This window comes from Nannobrachium achirus (genome assembly GCF_963921795.1).
Source record: "Nannobrachium achirus genome assembly, chromosome: 4".
NCBI lineage: Eukaryota > Metazoa > Chordata > Actinopteri > Myctophiformes > Myctophidae > Nannobrachium > Nannobrachium achirus.
Window position 1 is genome coordinate 53,717,950 of NC_137813.1, and position 22,956 is coordinate 53,740,905.

At 43.0% G+C, this 22,956-nt stretch overlaps 1 protein-coding gene across 3 annotated transcripts in view; it reads left to right on the forward strand.

Annotated features, from left to right (window-relative positions):
- The window catches only part of rbfox1 (RNA binding fox-1 homolog 1), a gene marked incomplete at both ends in the record, with an annotated part of 479,064 nt that overhangs the window by 373,901 nt on the left and 82,207 nt on the right, over positions 1-22,956 (forward strand). For all 3 annotated transcript variants that reach the window (XM_080724053.1, XM_080724051.1, XM_080724052.1), the window contains 2 exons: positions 15,402-15,548; positions 18,114-18,167. In XM_080724053.1, the coding sequence (XP_080580179.1) occupies positions 15,402-15,548; positions 18,114-18,167 (201 nt within the window). The remainder of the gene's footprint in view (positions 1-15,401; positions 15,549-18,113; positions 18,168-22,956) is intronic.

Below are 22,956 nucleotides of genomic sequence, written 5' to 3' on the forward strand. Positions count from 1 at the left end.
GACAGGTGGCTTTAGGGACAGCTGAGGTGACAGTGGGCGAGGAGGGCAACGCTGGGTTCGGGCTGGGGATCGGCGAACACCTGTCACTCCCTGACGGATCAGCTGACCTTACAGTACGCTGGAGGAGGGTTCAGAACATGATGCCCTGTCAACATACTATTGTTGTGACCTTATAGGTCCCATTTACCTGCATTACTGAAAACCTGCAGCTCATGTGTGTGTGTCAGTCAGTCAGTCAGTCAGTCAGTCAGTCAGTTAGTCAGTCAGTCAGTCAGTCAGTCCCTCAATCCGTCACGCCTCATGTCACCCTCCATATATGGCCAAGACAGAATTCATTTGCAAGTGTGACTGTATATGGAGTGTGATCCCTGATGTAATCAATAGTGAGCCTGTATCTAGGAATGCCCATATATGGACATAATTGTGCAGTCTCATGAGAACCAGTAAAACAAAACAAAAACGACTAATGCCTACGGTACATATGAAATGTGTTCAAACAACAAAACCGTAGTTTAAGTTACAAACACGAGTGGCGTTATCGTACAGTATAGGAAATCATACAGTATCCCAACATGAGGTGGGTTGTACTGTGCGTCAGGTAGTTGTATAATTAGAGAGCTGAGCGGATGTGGCTTCATTCAGGGACGTGCAGAATGTTAGAGAGGCATGACATTTCTAAAAGGGCTTTTTGGTGAAAATATTGAAAATAGCAGACCTCCAAGCTCACAGAGACGCGTTCGGCTATTTTCGACGCTTGCTTTCTAACACAGAGAGGGAAATTCTTTCCAAGATGCTGCATTCAAGTTCAGGAGAGTTTGGACAAGGCGCTTCTCTTGAACGCTGCCTTCAGGTATGGAATGGAAAGAAGAGGGCGTTTGCGTTTCTTTCACCATAGTTAAAAACTGCATTCGTGGTCTGGGGAAGGCACTTTTTTACAGACGGATATAAAGGGCAGGGGCTCAAGCCCCCTTTGATGTCTATGTGTGCACATGCCTGAAATAACTATTGGTTGAGGGTATTTGTTGAAACGCTCGGTTCCATTTGGCTGGCCTGCAGGAGCACGGTGAGAGCCCTGCAGGTCCCGTGGAGACCCCTGCGGCCAGCCTGAAAGCCAGGTTGTTGTCTGGTCCACAGGGGCGTCACAAGGGGTAGGAAAGTGGGACTGAGTTACCAGGGCCCAAGGTGGAGGGGCCCTAGTAACTTTAACTATTGAAAAATAGCAGATATACAAGCTCACAGCGCGGCACCGAGTGCCGCGCTGCGAGCTCGTAGATCTGCTATTTTTGAAAAAGCAAATCTTTGAATATACGTATTTTTTAAGTGAACATTTGTAACTCAAATTTTGCTTCTGCGGGGGGGTCCCTGGAACTAAATATTTTGAGATGGGGGGTCCTTCACATGAAAAAGTTTGAGCATCACTGACATGGAAACATAGGTTTCTTGGCACACATTTTCACGATTTTTCAAAAAATAGCAGATCTACAAGCTCGCAGCGCGGCACTCGGTGCCGCGCTGTGAGCTTGTATATCTGCTATTTTTCAATAGTTAACATTCATGGGGGGCCCGCAGTGAATCCTTGTACCCGGGGCCCAGAATTCGGTGTGTCGCCCCTGTCTGGTCCATATACAGGGAGGGGTTTGCGTGTTGTTTGTCTAGCGAATAGCTACTGACACCTTTATGGACGCTCGGGGGAATGGATGCACCGTGGGGGAAGTGGATCCGACGGCATAGTCGTCAAATGTCAGCCGCACGGCCTCGTGTGGGCACGGGGTTTATTTGTTGTTTTATGCTTGCTTTTATTGTGGGTGGGTGTGTGTGTGTGTGTGTGTGTGTGTGTGTGTGTGTGTGTGTGTGTGTGTGTGCATGCGTGTTCGTCAAGGTTCGTTCAACAAAATGTCTTTCTTTCTTTCTTGCTTTTTAATTATTTGTCTTTTGTTCTTTATTTGTTTTTTGTATTCTTTCATTATTTCTCTTTTGTTCTTTATATTGTTTTGTTGTCTCTTTGGCTGTTTGTTAGTATTTCTTTTCTTTCCTTTCTTTCTTTCTTTCTTTCTTTCTTTCTTTCCTTCTTTCCTTCACTCACCACAGTCTTGCTCTGAAACATTAAACCAAAATCAGCAGAAGGTTCCGTTGACGAGTTTTCTTACATGATTTATTCCTAGTTCTCCGTGATGAGCCTGTGTGTGTGTGGCGTCACAAGGGGTAGGAAAGTGGGACTGAGTTACTGGGGCCCAAGGTGGAGGGGCCCTAGTAACTTTATCTATTGAAAAATAGCAGATATACAAGCTCACAGCGCGGCACCGAGTGCCGCGCTGCGAGCTTGTAGATCTGCTATTTTTGAAAAGTTGTGAAAATGTGTGAAAATCTTTGAATATATGTATTTTTTAAGCGAACATTTCTAACTCAAATTTTTGCTTCTGGGGGGGGGGGGGTCCCTGGAACTAAGTATTTTGAGATCGGGGTCCGTGGCCAAATACATATCATCTTGGGGGTCCTTGACATAGGTTTCTTGCACACATTTTCACGATTTTTCAAAAATATCAGATATACAAGCTTGCAGCGCGGCACTCGGTGCCGCGCTGTGAGCTTGTATATGTGCTATTTTTCAATAGTTAACATTCATGCGGGGCCCGCAGTTAATTCTTGTACCCAGGGCCCAGAATTTGGTGTGACGCCCCTGCGTGCATGCGTGCATGCGTGCGTGCGTGTGTGTGTTGTGATGTCTGCGCTCCTTCCTGCCGCATGTCTCCAAACCCCCGGCCAAGCTCTGATACGTTAAGGATGCCAGCAGGCCTGCGACGGGACGTAAATAAAACCCTGTTTGTTTGATTTCTCCACTGAAGTGTAGGTGGATGTTGTCATCTCACTGGAGCACTGCGCAGATGGATGGGAGGATGCCATGCTGTGTTTGTGGGTGGGTGTGGGTGGGTGTGCGTTTGTTGCGACCGTCAGGGAGCAGTTTACTATGAAAACCTCCACCGGCCGTCCGTCCGTCCGTCGGTCGGTCGGTCGGTCGGTCACACGTCACACGTCACACCTTTGCCCTGCTCATATCTCCGCATCAGTATATAGGGCTTGTTTGTTTATTGTATGACATCACGCCACATCATCAGCTGTGGACTCTGTGATGTCATCGTATCGCATCAGTATATAGGGCTTGTTTGTTTATTGTATGACATCACGCCACATCATCAGCTGTGGACTCTGTGATGTCATCGTATCTCCATATATGGCCATCTCCGTATATGGAGATATAAGTCGTCCATGCCCAAGTATGGGCTGGTGAGGTCAGACTTTGTGTGATGCGTAGGTTATCTCCATATATGGAGATTCAACATTCCAGGCAATGCTCTCTTCCCTGGTGAGAATTGCCCCTTTATATAGGGCTTGTTTGTGTATTGTATGACATCACGCCACATCATCAGCTGTGGACTCTGTGATGTCATCGTATCTCCATATATGGCCATCTCCGTATATGGAGATATAAGTCGTCCATGCCCAAGTAAGGGCTGGTGAGGTCAGACTTTGTGTGATGCGTAGGTTATCTCCATATATGGAGATTCAACATTCCAGGTGTAACTATGGCTACCCGTATGACGTGAGAGGTGGAGGTTGTTGCGACCGTCAGGGAGCAGTTTACTATGAAAACCTCCACCGGCCGTCCGTCCGTCGGTCGGTCGGTCGGTCGGTCGGTCGGTCGGTCGGTCACACGTCACACCTTTGCCCTGCTCATATCTCTGCATCAGTATGACATCACACTGCTAGCTTCGCTGCTGGTGATGTCACTAGCTATGATGTCACTGTGACTGTGCACCATGCCCAAATTTGGAGATCATGTGTGGCAAAATATCAACAAACGAGTGAAAGGCCTTTATCAAGTAACCATAGCAACTAAAAATAAACAAATTGTGCAAAGTGAAATATCTTTATCTGGTAACCATAGAAACCAAAATAATCAACAAATATGAGTATTTGTCCCCTTGTAGTATAGATAGATGTGGGAATGGCTGACACAGAACTCCATAATTGGACATAGAAGTGACAGACAGATGATATCTCCATATATGGGCATAAAAGGGCATGGCTGATGGCTGAGGACTGTGTGATGTCATCATATCTCCATATATGGAGACATAAGTTGCTCATGCCCAAATATGGGCTGGTGAGGTCAGACTTAGTGTGATGCGTAGGTTATCTCCATATATGGAGATTCAACTTCAATGAGTATATAAGACCGGCATTATCTACCGACAGCTGCTATAAGCCAACCCTGGCGATAAGGTCTGAGTGGAAGAAATGCTTCTTTCCTGGCAAGAATTGCCCCTTTATACTGTAGGGCTCGTTTGTGTATTGTATGACATCACGCCACATCATCGGCTGAGGACTGTGTAATGTCATCATATCTCCATATATGGAGACATAAGTTGCTCATGCCCAAATATGGGCTGGTGAGGTCAGACTTAGTGTGATGCGTAGGTTATCTCCATATATGGAGATTCAACTTCAATGAGTAACCATGGCAAACTGTCAACTGCCCGTATGTCTTGATAATTGGTAAAACAAATTTTTTGGCCTATTTGTGGAGATAAGCGACCAACGGTCGCTTATCTCCCGATTAGGGAGTCTTACTGGTATACATTACTGGCCATATGTGTGTTTATAGACAAGTCACTCATAGGCCTGCATCCTTATGCTGTCCTACGCCTTATGAATACACAGTACAAATGCTGCAAATGTAACCAAATGGACCTATAATAGGTCCATTTTGGCACTGTAATTACTAGACTGCACTATGTCGGGGTGCAAACTTGCGTCTGGTAGAGCAGGGGTCTTCAACGTTTTCAGGCCAAGGACCCCTTAGTTGAGAGAGAGATGAAGCAGGGACCCCCCCACAACCTCCATATAGTTTCATTGTGTGACAGCACAATCGTCAAATTTTTGTATACAGAATCAGATATTTAACCACTTGAACCGTCAATACTTAATAAATTGCTGCTCTTTGTCACCGCTACATCAAAGCTATTTGCCGAAAATCGTAGATCCGTCACGTCCCACTTTCCCCCTACTCATACGGTATCTCCGCCACCGTTGCCCCGATCCATGCCAAACTTTGCCCACACACTCCTTGGCTGCGAAACCACAATCTCCACCCCACATTTCTCACATGGCCCTCTTCTAGTGCCACCATGAGGCTGTACAATAACAATAAACTTCATTCGTATAGCATCATTCATGGCAGGAAATGCAGCTCAATGCTTTACATAGCAAAACATTAAGAACATGTGCTTTACAGGAAAAGTACAAATGATTAACAATAAAGCAGAACAGAAAAGTAAGGCAGTGAATCAGGCGATGCACAATTCAGTGATGACATGAATAACAGCACAGAGGGACCATAAGGTCTTATGATAGTGATGATGATTGCTATTATAAAGTGTTTGTTCAGTAACAGGAGTCTCCCCGAGGATTTCACTTTGTTGTTCACCCGCAAATGAACATTATGTAATTATTATCCACCCGCCTCCATGGACCAGTGTATAATAGTTGTAGTTTATTTTCCACCAATGACTCAGAGAAGATGCTGGCAAAAACGATGTAGCAACTGTGTGTGTGTGTGTGTGTGTGTGTGTGTGTGTGTGTGTGTGTGTGTGTGTGTGTGTGTGTGTGTGTGTGTGTGTGTGTGTGTGTGTGTGTGTGTGTGTGTGTGTGTCCGTCCAACTGAAGCCAATGGTGACCAGTCGTTTAGATGCAAAAAGAAGAGGCCATAAATTACTTCAAAATAAACCCATACAGCATAATCCAATTAACTCTTCTAAAGCTAAAAAAAGTCGCACTGAGTAAAAAAGTTTATAAAGAAATGATAACAATAAAAACATAAACATGTACCGTAAAGGTTTCATGACTGGTTAGACAAACATTAAAAGACTTCATCAAGGCCCTTCAAACGCGTATTAAAAGGTTTTAACTGAAGAAGAACGTTCTTTTTTCTTCTTAAGGTCCACGAGGTTGCCCGTGATTGTCATTTTTCTGTTTTGCGTGAAAGACAAAACTATCGCAAAAATAAACAGGACATACTCGGATTACGTTTACTCTGATTACTTTTTCCCTGGAGCTCCCAAACAAGGTAAAAAAGCGGGTTTCCCTGGCAACCGCCGATTAGATCTTGAATAATCCTGGGCACCCGGTGTGTTAATATGTGGTCTGAAGACTTTTCAGCTGCAATGGGAAAAAAAAGGATTTTGCCTGTCAATCATCACCTCTGCTCCGCCCAGGGAGAAAGAGAGACTGACCCTGTGGTCTTTGGGGTAAAGGTTCGTGTCGCATTGTCGTCAGCATGGGTAAAGGTGGACTCGAACCACCCCCCGGCTGGAACCCGAGAAAGGGATAAAGAAAGAGGGAGAGAGAGAGAGAGAGAGAGAGAGAGAGAGAGAGAGAGAGAGAGAGAGAGAGAGAGAGAGAGAGAGAGAGAGAGAGAGAGAGAGAGAGAGAGAGAGAGAGAGAGGGCTGTGGTGGTGAAGGGGTGGTGGAGGGATACGAAAACCATAGGGGATTCTGGGAGTTTGAGTATTAATGGGGCCAGGTGGGGGCGGAGTTAAGGTGTGTTTCTCCGCCTCCTGAACATCAGTTGTTCCAACTCCATTTAACAAATAATAATAATGAGCCAACATAATGGCTCCTACACAGTTCATTGGGACGCACACACACACACACACACACACACACACACACACACACACACACACACACACACACACACACACACACACACACACACACACACACACACACACACACACACACACACACACACTCCAAGGCTGAATTTCTAGCTGGCCAGGAGCCCAGAATTGTTCGTTTGTCCGTTCGAGAGAGAGAGAGAGAGTGAGGGGTGGGGGGGATGGAGGAATGGAAAGTAGTCTGTCTCTTTTTGTCGCTGTCGGGCAGAAATCTCCTATCTCCACACTTCAACTTTTTCATGTGTCATTCTCTTCATTAATTAGTGTGGCTGCCAAGCAGACTACTACTTGTCCGACTTTACTTTTACGTACTTTTATTTTGCTGCGCTACTCCTCCCACAGTGTTGGTGTCACGCACTTGGGCCATTTTATGTGATGTCAGAGCGGCAAACTCATTCTGTTAGAGTGGCTCCCCTGACATCACAGTGATGTCAGAGCAGGATGTGTCTTTCTAGTTAATAACCCACGTTGCCGTTGCACAAAAATAGTGAACATTACCAATCTTGCAAGCTCGCACACATTTCGGGACATTTTGTGTCTATTTTCACAATATCAAGTGTGTCTGTGGGTTGTATAAACATTGAACAAATGAAATGTATTAACAAGAGCATATGACTGAGAGTCTTCAACAAGGGGTCCTCGGAGTTACTGCAGGCGGTCCTCCAAATCTTTGTGTGATAGAAGCTTTTTTTCTCCTCCCTAGCGTCCATATTCGGAGAACTTTAGCCAAAATAGCAGATCTACAAGCTCACAACGTAGCAGACTAAGTACAGAGTGAAAGGTCAAATTTATTAAGTATTGATAGTTCAAGTGGTTAAATATCTGAAAATACAAATTGACATGAATCCAAAATACGCTGATGAACTATGGTATCTATGGGTTGTGGGGGTCCCTGCTTCCCCTCTCTCTCGACTATAAGGGGTCCTCGGCCTGAAAACGTTGGTAGACCCCTGGACTAAATCATTTCTAAATTGGACCTGGTTCTGTCTTTTCTTGTGGACATACAAGGTTTCCTCCGGACAGCAGAGGGATTGTTGTAAGTAGGTTAAGCAGTGGACTGGGGGTCTGGCAGCCAGGCAGACCCTGGACTTTTCCATTGCCTATACATTTCCCCTGTTCCTTTCAATAAAGCAAGCTTTCCATCCTTTTCGGGGGTCAGAAAACCCATCTGCGGTCCCCGTGACTTGGACAACACGCGCACGCACGCACGCACGCACGCACGCACACACACACACACACACACACACACACACACACACACACACACACACACACACACACACACACACACACACACACACACACACACACACACACACACAGCCAGGAAGAGGGAGACAGCCGTGCTCCATGAAGACAAAGTCGTTCTGTTATTAAAGGGGAGCAGGGCACCAGGGTTATTATTAACCCATTGCGACCTTTCAAAAATAGCAGACCTACAAGCTCACAAGCTTGTATATCTGCTATTTTTGAATAGCCAAAGTATAAAGAAATAATAATGGTTAAAGTGGTTACGGTTACACAGCCGCGTTCCTGCCCGGTCCTCGTCGGATAAAGTGGAGGAGGGCACCAGTGTGAGGCTGCTTTTGGTATATAGAGGGTATGCGTGTGACATCATCATACCCGGAAGTTATGCGGTAACGCCTACTGAGTGGCAAAAACAAAAAAGAGTCAGTAGGAGTCATGGGGAGTCAGTAGGAGTGAGGAGGAGTCATGGGGAGTCAGTAGGAGTGAGGAGGAGTCATGGGGAGTCAGTAGGAGTGAGGAGGAGTCAGGAGGAGTTTCCCAACGAGCACTTGAGTGGCATATGATGCAAACATACCCTCTATTCCAGGGCCCGGGGTGCCCAAAAGGTAGATGGTGATCTACCAGTAGATCACCAAGGGTGTGCAGGTAGATCACATGACATGCCTCTAAAAATATATAATTAAATATAAGAGGAATATGTCAATATTAGATCAAGAAGGGCCTGTCAGCTCCCTTCATGGCTTCTAAAGTAGGTAAACCTCCATGCAATACTTTGTTCAAGAGTCAGTAGCATTACAAAGAACCCCAAAACCCACCACTTCCATACAGAATGGGATGAAGACATTTCCCCCAGTATTTCCCATGTATTTCTCCCTTAGAGTAAGTGTGTTTGTCTAAAATGTAACGCCAGTGCTGCTATTCCAAAGCCCCCCTCGGGCCCTCAGCTAAAACATTTTGGATGGGTAGATCATGTTGAGCAAGTCATTTTAAAAGTAGATCTCACGTCAAAAAAGTGTGGGCACCCCTGCTCTAGTCTATAATAATTGTTTGGTAAATCCATCTTTTATTCTAACTCGTAGCGCGACTAGCGAGACTAAACTATAATTGATTTGCATTATTTTAGGATTTGATTTTGAGGAACAAAAACAATGCAACGCCAACCGGAACACAACATTTTTTTCCCCCGCTTTTTTCTAAACCGGATCACACTGCTCAGGTTTAGAAAATGAGCGCCGGGCTTTCCTCCACGGTGGAAAACCTGGTGACGCGGGGTTAGGGTTCACTATGCACAGGCTGTTTGTTGAATTTAGAATGCAACTACTGGACATTCATTGTTTGAGTTCTTTCTATTTAGAATTGATGTTAACAGAGGGACGTTAGAATGACACAGACAGAGAGGACAGGAGAAATACCTTCCAATACTGTGTTTGAAGAGCATGCGCACGCACGCACGCACGCACGCACGCACGCACGCACGCACGCACGCACGCACACGCACGCACGCATGCACGCCACCAGGGGACACTCTGCGAGTGATCTTTTTGTTTTGTTTACCAGCCATTGATCTTTCTCACACAGAGAGGTAAAGGACAAACACCGAACTACTGCTGTGTGTGCGTGTTTGTTTGGTGTGTGTGTGTGTGTGTGTGTGTGTGTGTGTGTGTGTGTGTGTGTGTGTGTGTGTGTGTGTGTGTGTGTGTGTGTGTGTGTGTGTGTGTGTGTGTGTGCGTGCGTGTGTGTGTGCGCGTACATTTTTGACATGATACCTTGTGGAAAAGGAGTACTTTTATGTTTGGTCTTAAAGTATATTTTGATGCCAATACATTTGTACTTTTTACTCTCAAGTAAATGTTGATTAGACTTTTAGTTCGGACGGCCGGCTTTGGCCCAAACAATAACTCACACTGTACCTGTAAAATCCTTGGTTTGAATGTAGCTCTCTGAGTTACAAAGAGATACATTAACACAGAGGATTCTTACTGTGTACCGGTACAGTCAGTAGACAAGTTCAATTCCTTTGTCACATTAGAAACCCTGTTAATGCGCTCCCTCTCTCTCTCTCTCTCTCTCTCTCTCTCTCTCTCTCTCTCTCTCTCTCTCATTGGTAAAAAGTTCAGTGCTGGGGTAAAGAGGAAATAGGTTACTTTACTCTATTGTGCAGCTTTAATTTAACTCTGACCGGTCAATTTATACACTTTTAAGGGTTCAATTGAAGTATACTGTAGTGATATTTCTTTTTTGTTAAAACAAAAAGGTTTCTGTATCAAGTCTTCAAGTATTTTTAAATCCGTTAAAGGAGTAGTTCACCCCCAAAATGACTTTATTTCTATTGATTAGTCACGCCATGGAGACTTGAGTCTTTTAGTATCTGTCACATTTGATTATGGTAAATTTACCCCCAGTGTTTCCCCATCCAGTGCAATGCATTTGGGTCCCCATCCAGAATCAATGGGAGTAAATTTACTGTAATACTTTTTTTGTGTGTGTTAGGAATGCGACAACTACAAAAAAAAACATTATGGTATGACTAATCAATAGAACATTTTTCATTTTGGGGGTGAACTACTCCTTTAACACATGGGTGACTAACAGGTCATTTTGGCCGACTTTGAGATTGCAAAGTGCAATAACTCTCCCGGTGAAGGTCTCCGAAATTTCCCCTTCCATGACTTTTCCTAAATACTCAAGACATATGTTCTCGTTTTTTTCCCCTTCTGAAACATTTCCTAAGTATGAAATAATATACATTTATACCACTCTGACTGCATTTATAGGTCAAATTGACAGGTAAATTATTTTAGGAGCAACACCTCCTCCCCTGCTGCCAGCGGGGGTTCTATTGTCAAGAGAACAACAGACAATAGAACCCCCGCTGGCAGCAGGGAGGAGGTGTTGCTCTCCTGGGCCAAACATTTTAATAATGTACCGGTCAATTTGACCTATAAATGCAGTCAGAGTGGTAGTTTTTTTTATTTTCAGTCACCTGAGTGTTAAGGATAGAGTTTATAATATCTTGTTTTAGATAAATGGATTAGAAATCTCTCCAGCTCTATGTAAACAGAAAAGTCCAGGTGTCCTCTCTCCTGATAGGATGAAACTGGAATCCAGACCAGAAAATGTATTTTCTCTTGAGATGAAGAGACAGGGAGACCCCTGTTACAGAACACACACTCTGCAGTCATTATTATCAGAATATAAACTATTTAATATTGCGTTTTGGAAATCCAAAACACGCAAAACACGTTTTTCAGGCCAAGGAGAGAGAGAGGAGAGAGAGAAAGCAGTGCCAAAAAAAAAAAAAAAAAAGAAAAGCGACCCTGGTCCGTAAATAAATACGAAACGGGCGGCAGTGTGCAAACGTGATTGACATAACGTCGAGGTCGATTTTATTTACGTGCTCCGAAACTAGCTCTGATATTCGGGCCGAAAAAAACGCAACGTGCAAAGATCTTTACACCACCATCTCTGTTCAATGTTCAAATAACTAATAACGAACCCGTCGCACACAAACACACAGATATCCACATAGATGCAGTGTCCTGGTGGCTGTGGTCTTTAAATAAACGCAGCACACACTGTAAATAATGATAAAAATAAACCGTAAGGCACAGATACAGATCTCCTTTCACTGCCCTCCTTTTCTATGCTGTGCACTCTGCCGCTGCGCTATCGCTACCAGCTTCACAGCAGCGCTGATCTTGCTGACTAAAACTTTGATAAAACATTTTTTTCATCGACTACCCTTTTTCACTGACGAAACAAAATAAAAACTAAGCTATGATGACTAAAACTAAGACTAATCATTGTTGTCGGGTGGAAACATTATGTCCAAAACCTTCGTTTTGTATTTATGATTTAAAAAAAAAGATTTAAACTAGTGAAAATAGACGGTGTACAAGCACACAACGCCTCGCACCGCCAATCTGCTATTTTCACTAGTTTTGCGCGACAGTCTTGTATGATGAAGCAGGGCTTTACTTTGATGGAAAAATGTACACGTTTGAAACTTCACCTTTCTGCCCGACAGTGACGATTTTGACAATTTCGTCAACAAATAAAAATGAGACTAAAATGTCAGTGAGGGATCCAGTAGAACTAAAAGACGAGTCATTTGGTTGCACTCGGAAGTTGAGCCCTGACAATAGCAGATCTACAAACTCACAACAGCGCAACACATTGTGAGCTTGCAGATCGTCTATTTTCAGCATGAGTGTAAAATCTAAAATCAGCTGTTAAGACGCCACCTGAAAAAATACTTTTTTGTCAACTAAATCAACTGTAGATTTAGTCGACTAATATCTTATAACATTTAGTCAGCTGAAGCTAGACTATAATTAAACTTCTATCCATTCCCTGTAATATATATATATTGGCAGACCATTTATTTATTAAAATATTGTCATGCTTACAGGGAATGAACGAAATGAGACAGAGCCTTGACGCCAAGTATGCTTACATATCGTGTTTTGTATTTATCATTTTAAAAATGAGTGAAAACAGCCGATCTACAAGCACACAACGCCTCGCGGTGCGAGGCGTTGTGTGCTTGTAGATCTGCTGTTTTCACTACTTTTGTGCAACTGCCTTTTATGGTGAAGCAGGGCTTTACTTTGCGAAAAAAAATTACAAATTTGAAACTTGGAGATACAAGGTTTCTGTCCGACAGTGACGATATATGTATGCTAATTGTATTGTTCATGCTCAATAAATACATTGATTCAATCCAAGAGTTGTCGGACGAAATACTGCTCATACCCGTTCCCGACATAGGAAGTCACAGCACCGTGATTTATGGCAGCAGAAACTAGCTGAGCATAATAGTCAACAATGTTGGTAGACAGTTTCAGGTCCCGGTGTGACTGTGTGTTATGCATTGTGGCTTTCTAGAGCGTGAAGTTTGCGTGGAGGTCAAAATACTGATGAAACCATCAGGGTTTTGCTCACACAGGGCTGGTGTGAGGAGTACTCTCAAAATTCCATCCCTTGCCTCGCCTGACGTACTGTGGATCTCTCTGGCCTCCTCTCACAAACACTGTCCAAGGGAAAATGTGTGTGTGTGTGTGTGCGTGCGTGCGTTCATGCGTGCGTGCGTGTGTGTGCATGAGCCAGTATGGAAGAAGTATAGCTACTTGTTTTACTCAAGTAAAAGTAACAATAGCAGAAATATATTTGACTTGAGAAAAAGTACAAAAGTATAAAAAATGAGTACCAACAATACAATTTCTCCGTTTTCTTAACCATGAAATTATTTTTCAAAAAATAGAAGATTTACAAGCTCACAACGCGGTGGGATTTTCTTTCCACCACTGCCGATTTGCTTTCCCATCACTGGCGCGCGTGCTTGCGTGCGTGTGCGCTTGGGTTGGTACTATGTGCTGCTTGTGTGCGTATTTGCTTGTGTGTGTGCATGCGTGTGTATAACTGTTGCAATTGCAATTCAAAATAATTATCTTTGTTATGATTATGTCTTGTCAATTTAAACGTAAAGTAACAAACAGAATCATGGAAACTTCAAATACAATCATATTTTCAATAAATACATATACTGTAGCACAGCTGTCATAAACGGGTCCATTTGGTTGGATCTTGTGCACTCTCTGAGTTAAATGATCACTGGGGATTTGACCAGGGATGTGCAGAGAATGTTAGAGAGGCAGGGGCTGAAATTTCTAAAAGGATCTTTTGGTGGAAATATCGAAAATAGCAGACCTCCAAGCCGAAAAATAAGCTCACAACGCGTCGCACTCTGCGACGCGTTGTGAGGTTATTTTTCGGTCGGCTATTTTCGGTGCGTGATACCACACTGAACTAAGCATAATCAAGTCAATACTGGAGATGTGGCGTAACGGCATGGATTTCTACACAGAGAAGGCAATTCTTTCAGTATAATATGCTGTATTCATGTTCAGGAGAGTTTGGACAATGCAATTCTCTTGAATGCTGCCTTCAGGTATGACATGGAAAGAGGGCATTTGCATTTCTTTCACCATAGTGAAAACTGCATTCATGGTCTGGAGAGGGCACTTTTTACAGACGGGTAAAATGATGCCTCTTTGTGCACGTGCCTGGATTTGACTGTGCTCCAGTGCAGCTGGTGTGTGGCCAACAGTATGCAGTGTGTGGTTGAACTAGTGGGACTGTGTGTTAGGAATTAAAATGCCGTCATGTAAATTGTGGGAAAATGAATCAACTTTGACAAAATCTCCCACGAGAAGAGTTTGAATGCAAAAAAAATTAAATAAAAACAAATGAATCCCAACTTGATGAATGAAACATCTCGGAAGCTCTGTCATTGCTTTAATGTGGGGCAAAAATATTGTACTTTTCACTCCACAAAGATTTGACAGCTTTAACAAGTTACTTGAGATTTTGATTATTACAAAACAGAACACAATGAAGTCCTATTTTTGACTATTTGAATTAAAAATAAATACATAAAAAGATCACACATCTTTAAAAAAATAGTTTACTATGGTGCATGCAGTATATTTTGATGGCAGTAATTTCATTCGTGTAAAATGTGTAATGCCTCATTCACATTAAGCCAAGCTAATGGTTTGCTTGGTAATTCAATGTATTCTCTATGCAAACCAGCTTTTAAAATTTCCAAGCTGGAAAAAAAGCTTGGAATTTTTTTAAAGCTGGTTTGCATAGAGAATACATTGAATTACCAAGCAAACCATTAGCTTGGCTTCTCTCAGTGTGAATGCAGCATAATACAGGCCTTTTACTGGGTGCTCTGATGTGTTTTCATAATGTGCTATTGCAACATTTACTGTACCTCAGTAAACAATCCAAGACTGCTAGATTAAACAGTATAAACTATCTAACTATCTACAAGCACACAACGCGTTGTGTGCTTGTAGATCGCCTGTTTTCACTAGTTTAAATATTTTTTAAATGATAAATACAAAACAAACGCTTTTGGACATACCGTACAAGGTTTCCGCCCGAAAACAACATAGCATATATCAATAATATGCATTAAAAAAATGTGTTTTAAGAAACAAACACGGAGGCAACTATTAGGCTTACAGTACAAATTAATTCCTAAAACGTAACAAATGAGGACCAAAGTACATCATCTCCTCACAAACAGATACCGTTGGGTAGAAGACAAGCCTAAAGCGTGTACATTTTGTATCGTTCGTAATAACTGCCTGTGACTGATAGATTGAGTACAAATCTCACCCGCAACCTTCTTCTCCTCTGTGTGTGTGCGTGCGTGTGTGTGTGTGTGTGTGTGTGTGTGTGTGTGTGTGTGTGTGTGTGTGTGTGTGTGTGTGTGTGTGTGTGTGTGTGTGTGCGCGTGTGTGTGTGTGTGTGTGTGTGTGTGTGTGTGTGTGTGTGTGTGTGTGTGTGTGTGTGTGTGTGTGTGTGTGTGTGTGTGTGTGTGTGTGTGCGTGCGTTCTCCAGCAGACAGATGACGCGGCCCAGACAGAAAGCCAGCAGCAGACGCAGACTGTATCTGAAAACACAGACAGCAAGACGCAGCCCAAGAGGCTGCACGTCTCCAACATCCCCTTCAGGTTCAGGGACCCAGACCTCAGGCAAATGTTTGGAGTACGTCTAGAACTCTGATGATTTATCTTAGAACTTTTTCTTGCGTTAACTCAAGGCGTGAAGCCATTGAATTCATGGAGATTTTTGTGTTTTTTGTCGCACCAGTGAAGTCTCGATTACCAGCTCTTATGCTTTACATTAAGGCATAAGAACTGGTACTTAAAGGTGATACACCATGCATTTAAAAAGTATTTATGTCATATTGTTTATGTCCCAAAAACGTTTTTCAAAAGGTTTGAGGCTAAATTACCACTCCTGATTAGAGAGCCTCTCATTTTTGAATGGCTCTCCGAGCATTTTCAGCTGCAGTACCACCTTTGGCCTGAACTGCGCCAACCCCCCTAAAATCTTTTTGAAAAAAAAAAGAAAAAAGAAAAAAAAACCTTTTTGAAAAAAAGAAAATCTTTTTGAAAACGGCCGTCGATGACGTCATCGACGGCAGCAAATCTGGACAGCCTGTTTTGAGAACCCGTGGGATGCTTTTAGCCTCCACCTTCCCAAAACCAGAGAAAGACATGCACAACGGTCTGAAATGGGACTTTGTGAGGATAGAAGGTGCTAGTGGGACCCCAAAAAAAGGTTTTAAAATAGGAAAAGTGAAATTTCATGGTGTATCACCTTTAAGACAATCAAAATACAGCCCTGAGAGTTGCAGACCCTTATGTGTCCATTTGGTGCCATTTTATATGTTCCTGCACTCTGTAATTTATTTTATAATAAATTAATACAATTTCAACGCTATCTTCATATCACTGTCCAGCAGAAACCTTGCATCTCCAAGTTTCAAATTTGCATGTTTTTTAAACACAATTGACACAATTAAATTAAACAAAAACCTCATCATACAAGACTGACACACATGCAAGACTAGTGAAAATAGCCGATCTGCTTGTAGATCCGCGATTTTCACAATTTTACTATTTTTTTCAAATGACGAATACAAAACGAACAGTTTTGGACATACAAGGTTTCCACCCGACAACAACGATATAACTGGTCCTCGCTGTAATGCTCATTCTAAGTTGGGATGGTTTCCATGCACTCCCATCTGAGTCTCATTGGTGGGCTACGAATAGTCCCCCAGACCAATGACATCATCCATGGAGATTCCAGGCTAATAGAAACTACAGGCCTTTGTCTTCCTGGAAAGTTATATCATGCTGTAATAGAAGCCATTGTTTATAATACAAAAAAAGGGAATCGAAAAAGCTGTCCACTGAGACACAGCCAGAGTAGATAGAATGTATTGTCTCCACCAGGCCGAAAAGCATGGTCAATGAAGATTATGTTTTTGCCCATGTCTGTCCGTCTGTCCGTCCGCGTATCCTTCTGTCTGTGGACAGCTAATCTCCGGCACCGTTCTCACGATGGCAGCGAAACTGTACACACACACTCTTTGTGTGTGTCAGAGCAGAACCTCTGCCCCCAATTTTTCACATGGGCCTTTTATAGCGCCACCAGGAGGCCGACTTATGTAAAACACATTTTTGGATATTATTCCTTCAGATCTTTATCCAAATTTCACGCAAATCGGTATACATCGGCTTCCAATCCAAAGTTGGTGGGATTGTTGACAGGGGTTTTGAACAAAATGCCTCAAATCATGAACACAGCTTGCGCTTTCCGTGAAACTTTGCACGCACATTCCCACAAGGTCATGGAAGAAATGCCACCCTTTTTACATTGGCCTGTTATAGCGCCACCAGCAGTTCCACTTTAGCAAAACACATTTTTGGAACAAAATCATGCATGCAGCGTCCGATTTGCCGTCAAAGGCAGAAGAAGACATGGCACCCTTTTCACATCGGCCTATTATAGCGCCACCAGGAGGCCACAATAACCTTCCTGACCTGGCGGAGACCTGTGCTCGGAAGAGCACTGCCTCTAGTTTAACTTGAGTTTATTTCTGGGAATGTACAAATGTTTTACAATCTCAGAGTTAAATTAACAATAACACTCAAGCGCAGAAACTCAAATGCAAGGATTTGGGGGAAAGAAACAACTGTTATCTGTTGCAGGCCTGCTTTTATGATAATCCACTGAGAAAATGTATGTTAACCATTTCAAGTCCCCGCATCTTGTTTCTCTCTCTCTCTCTTTTATGAATAAATTGGGAATTTCAAAGGAAGGACAAGCAGACCTTGAAGTCTTTTAGAAGTAGAGGATGGTTTTAGTGAGATTGTCTGCGTTGCAAATAGTTTACATTATCAGGATTTAGCGGATGCTCTTCTGCATAGTGACTTGGTAATAAACAAGGTACATAGTCACAAGAATAGAAAGCAGAGAGACGTTAAGATACCATGTAAACAATGAACCTGGCTAGCATAGCATCTAAACAACATGCTATCTAAATAACATTCTGTAAATTGGAATTATAGGGTTAGGATACCAGGTATAGGCTTATACAATGAACCTATGAATCTGTCTAAATCACGTCCTTGACGTTTGTCTTGAGAAAAACAAATCAAGAACAAAACCAACAAAAAAGAAACATGACCTGAGATTTGAAACGTGTGAAACACGTCCAACCCGAATGACATGTCTTTTTCTCCATTTCTTTTGCAGCAATTCGGCAAAATCTTAGACGTGGAAATCATTTTCAACGAACGCGGCTCCAAGGTAAACGCTCCTTCTGTTTCTACCTTTACAGTGTGCGTGCGTGTGTGCGTGCGTGTGCACGTGTGCAACATGTCTGGTCCAGGAGGTCCAGGAGAGACCAGGACTGCTCTGTTTTTTATTAACATCATGCGTGTTTTATTGTTTTGTGGCTGTTGGGTGGAAAACGTGTACGAACAAAACGATTACTTTTCAGGCAAAATAACATGTCTTCCGATTGATCCCAATGTAGTTGCTTTTTACACAAGCTCCTGTTAATCCTTGGGCCCCACCTCCTTGGGCCCCACCTCCACCTGGGTTTTTCACCCGCACCACAACCACAGCACGGGCCGAAAAATACGGGTTTTTCAGGGGAAAAAGCATTTCTTAATCTTACCTTGGGAGAAAGTTCTTCTTAGTCACTCAAATCTTTCCTAAACAAACTAGACTGCTCCCGAGTCCCGTTCGACGGGCCCCCCCCCACCGCAGGGCCCCCCACTTTCCGGGAGGGGGGACAACAGTACACTTTGTCCCCCCCCCCCCCCCCCCCCCTATCGGCGGCCCTGAGCACCACTGACAGTAGAAAGATACGTTTTTCAAGAAACTTTAGAAGGATTTAGAAGACACTTATAAAATCGGGTCAAAAAGTCTTGCACACATTTTCAAGATTTTTCTTGAAAAAAATAGGTAAAGCATAAAATAATGCGTAATAATGTGTTCCCGGTCTAAATGACTAAAAGGCAGAGAAGCCCCCAAAAATATATTATAAAAAAAAAACTATAAAACAAAAGAAAACCTCTCTAACAGCTGAAGCTTTAATGGTGCGGATACACGTAGGAGGAGTCCTTTTTATTTCCTACAGAAGTAGGCGGCAATTCCGAGCAAAGGATTGAAGGATTGACAGTGAAGCAGAGCAGATGAGGACAGAGTCAAAAGAGTTTCATAATATTATGCTCTCTGTCGGTTGGAAACCTCATATTATGTCCAAAACTGTTACGTTTTCAGGATTGAAAATTGAGAAGTAGCAAAAGTAGCAGATCTACAAGTTCAAAATGCATTGAGCTTGCTGATCTGTCGCTCTTGATCCTTTGTGTAATGCTGCAGTATGATCAAGTATAGGCCTAGAATTATTTAATGCTTTAACTATTGAAAAATAGCAGTTATACAAGCTCACAGCGAGCTTGTAGATCTGCCATTTTTGAAAAATCATGAAAATTAGTGCAAATCTTTGAATGTATGTATTTTTAAAGTGAACGTTTGTAACTAAAATTTTGCTTCTGGGGGGTCACTGAAAGTAAATATTTTGAGATGGAGGTCCGTGGCCAAATACATATGGGTCCTTCACATGAAAGAGTTTGAGCACCACTGACATAGTTACAAACATAGGTTTTTTCAAAAAAACTTAGAAGGATTCAAAAGACAAAATCGGGTAAAAATTCAAATGTTCATGATTTTTCAAAAATAGCAGATCTACAAGCTTGCAGCGCGGCACTCGGTGCCACGCTGTGAGCTTGTATATCTGCTATTTTTCAATAGTTAAAACATTAAATAATAATACGCAATAATGCGTACCCAGTCTAAATGATACGGCTATAAGAGGTTTCTGCCCGGCAGCGACGATTATGCAAATAAGAAGCGATTTTCACCGGGGCGGCGGCCTATCAGATTGCTGAATATGACAGAGTGGCAGAAATGCAGCAACCGTTTCGTCAGTGACACACGACACCACTCGAGATTGACGGGAGCAGACGATAGCTTTTCACGGGTAATTATTCACAGGCGGAAAAACGGCAACTGAAGATAATGCTAAAGCTTAAGCGAGGGTCTGTGCCATTGAGGGGTTTCTGTGTGCCAGCGTTACGTTAACTGTACAGGAGAATGCAATATTTAGTAGACCCACAATTATTATTACCTTCAGTGGCTAAGGCTTAATATACCCATCTGTCAAAGAAGTTTCATTAAGTACAGTACGTTTTGTACGACAAACTTTCAACCCACCAGGAGCACTAGCGAGTAATAACTTCTCTGAATCGGTGCAAAGAAAACAACGAAATGAATCACGGTGAAAGGTTGGAAAGGCCTGTTTATTTCCCCTTTGAATGGTGCCCCATTCATAAGGAACGCGCGTTGACGGGATATGAGCAGTGTGGCTGAGTAGGCTAATACTGTCATTTGAGTTGTGACCATGACAAACATTCAATGCAAAAGATCATTTAGGATGAAGTTGAGGACAGGTGTGTGCCTGTTCTTGATTTAGAGACAACTTATAGTACTGGAAGTTGAATTGTCCTCGTTTAATTTCACTTCAAAGAAATAAAGTAAGGAAAGATGCATCTTTTAAAATGTACTATTTAGACTGATTGCGACCGCAGGGAGCAGTTTAGTGTGAAAACCTGCAGCAGTTGTGTCACACTGTTACTTGCAGTTACTCTTGCCTGTCACACTGTGTTACTCTAAGCTTTACTCTTGCCTGTCAAACCTACACACTATGCTCTTTTACACCTCCTACAGGCGCTTGCTGTAACTAGACCTGTAATCAGTGTTAAGCCTGTTCAGTTGTGGTAGTGGTAGATCAGCTCAATTGATATCCAGCAACTCTGCAATATTTCTCGTCAATTAATGTCTGCCCCCACCATGTCTCATATGCATATGTATATATGTTGACATTTCTTTTGCCATTTTTTTTAATCTTTAGGTACGTCTAAATAGTCAAATTAGCTGGTACACACTGCGGTCGCTACTCGACCTTAGGGAGTGTTACTTGTATGTTCTTGGTTTACCTATGATCTTAGATATCGTCACTGTCGGGCAGAAACCTTGTATCTCCAAGTTTCAAATTTGTATGTTTTTTCGCAAAGTAAAGCCCTGCTTCATCATATAAGGACGTTGCACAAAGGTAGTGAAAACAGCAGATCTACAAGCACGCAACGCCTCGCGGTGCGAGGCGTTGTGTGCTTGTAGATCGGCTGTTTTCACTAGTTTAAATCATTTTTCAAATGATAAATGCAAGACGAAGAGTTTTGGACATACAAGGTTTCCACTCGACAACGACGATACTGTATACTATTTCTACACATTTGATGTCGGGTTTACCTTGCTTACTGTGAGTCGCTCTGGATTAAGCGTCTGCTAAATGCCTGAATTGTAGGCCTATATTGTACTTTGACCTCCATTGACAGCCAAACGGGTCCTTATGTGGCTGGTGGTGCATTGAAGATATTTACTCCAATGATGACCCGACCGCATGCAGAGGGACAATATGATTATCATATTGACACAGACATTTAAACTGATGTTCAGGCGTGATTGAGCGGTGTGTTCCCAACCTATTTCATTAGCTCGTCTGTCTCGCCAAGTCTCTCTTGGCAAGCCACATAATCATGGCTGATCAATATCGCTCCGGCTAAATGTCCTACTCACAAAAGGACCTTCGCTGACTTTATCCAAGATGACTCCTTTAAACCAGTGGTGGAACAAGTACTCTGATTTATTTGCGGTGCAATATCGCAATGAAGAAATCCTCTCTAAATCTAACTATACTTCAAGTATCAAAGTAAAAGTGAACAGCTGATCTGCGAGCAATAGACAATAGGTCACATTGCGATAGTCTAAAACAGTGGTTCTCAACCTGTGGGTCGGGACCCCTAGGGAGGGTCCCCAAATTATTTTGGGGGGGTCCACAGATGATTAACTTAATGTGCAACATTGCTTTATCATTATGTAGTAACTAGAAACAAAAGTTTTCAAATAATCGTAGTGTAGCAGGACTGTAAAGTATCAAAAAAGGTACTCAACTAATGTGCTCGGCTGAGATTGCCTCAGCCAGAATAATAATACAAATGTTGCACCTGAGTCTTTACGTCTCGCTTGCATCGTCATTTCCTGGAGTGCTCCACTTGGCTTATTATTGTCTTAGTATTTTTCAACTCCTCAAATAATATTAAAGTTATACTATGTGGGGGCACGGTGGCGCAGTCAATAGTGCTGTCGCCTCACAGCTAGAAGGTCCTGGGTTTGATTCCCGCCGGGGGACACTGTGGGTGCTGGGGGCGTGTTCCCTCCTCCGCGTCATCAGTGCCCACACCCTAGGTGGGGTTGGCAAAAGGGCCTTTCTGTGTGGAGTTTGCATGTTCTCCCCGTGTCTCCTAGGGTAGATACCCTCACAAAAACATGCAGTAATCCTGGTCTCTATAATGCCTCCCCCTGGCCAGCCGGGGCGCCTGATGGAGGGGAATGGAACTGGTTGGAATAACGTGTTCCTTTCACGCGCTACGTCCAACCGGGGAAGCTCCCCCTGTCAGGTGATAAGAAGCGGCCTGCTCACTCCTCATGTATTGAAGGAAGCATGAGCTCAGTTCGGGGCCCTCCCCAGGTTGGCAGAGGGAGAGTAGAGCCCAGGATTACAGCTTAGGCAATTGGCACCGGGTGAAAAAATGGGTTACAAAAATCGTGGGATAAAAATTTAAGGAAAAAAAAAAAAGTTATACTATGTAACTTTTTTTATAAAACATATCTTAAAATTGTCCTAACTATTAAATCGCTAAAGTTTTAGAACCCCCACTCCGTTAATTTCAGCCCCAAAAGCCTTTTCTTTATATGTTTTCTACTTAGCCGTGGCAGGGGCGGGATTTCGCGGGAAAATGACATCATCTGCGGCGAAAAACGGCCGAAAAAAGCAGACGCGACCGCGGTTTGCTATAACGCTACTGACCACTAGTTGAGCAATTTACACAGTATAACTTTAACTCAAAATTGGACTTCAGTGCAGTACTTCAGTAAATCGTCTGTCGGATGGAAACCTCATAATGCTTTT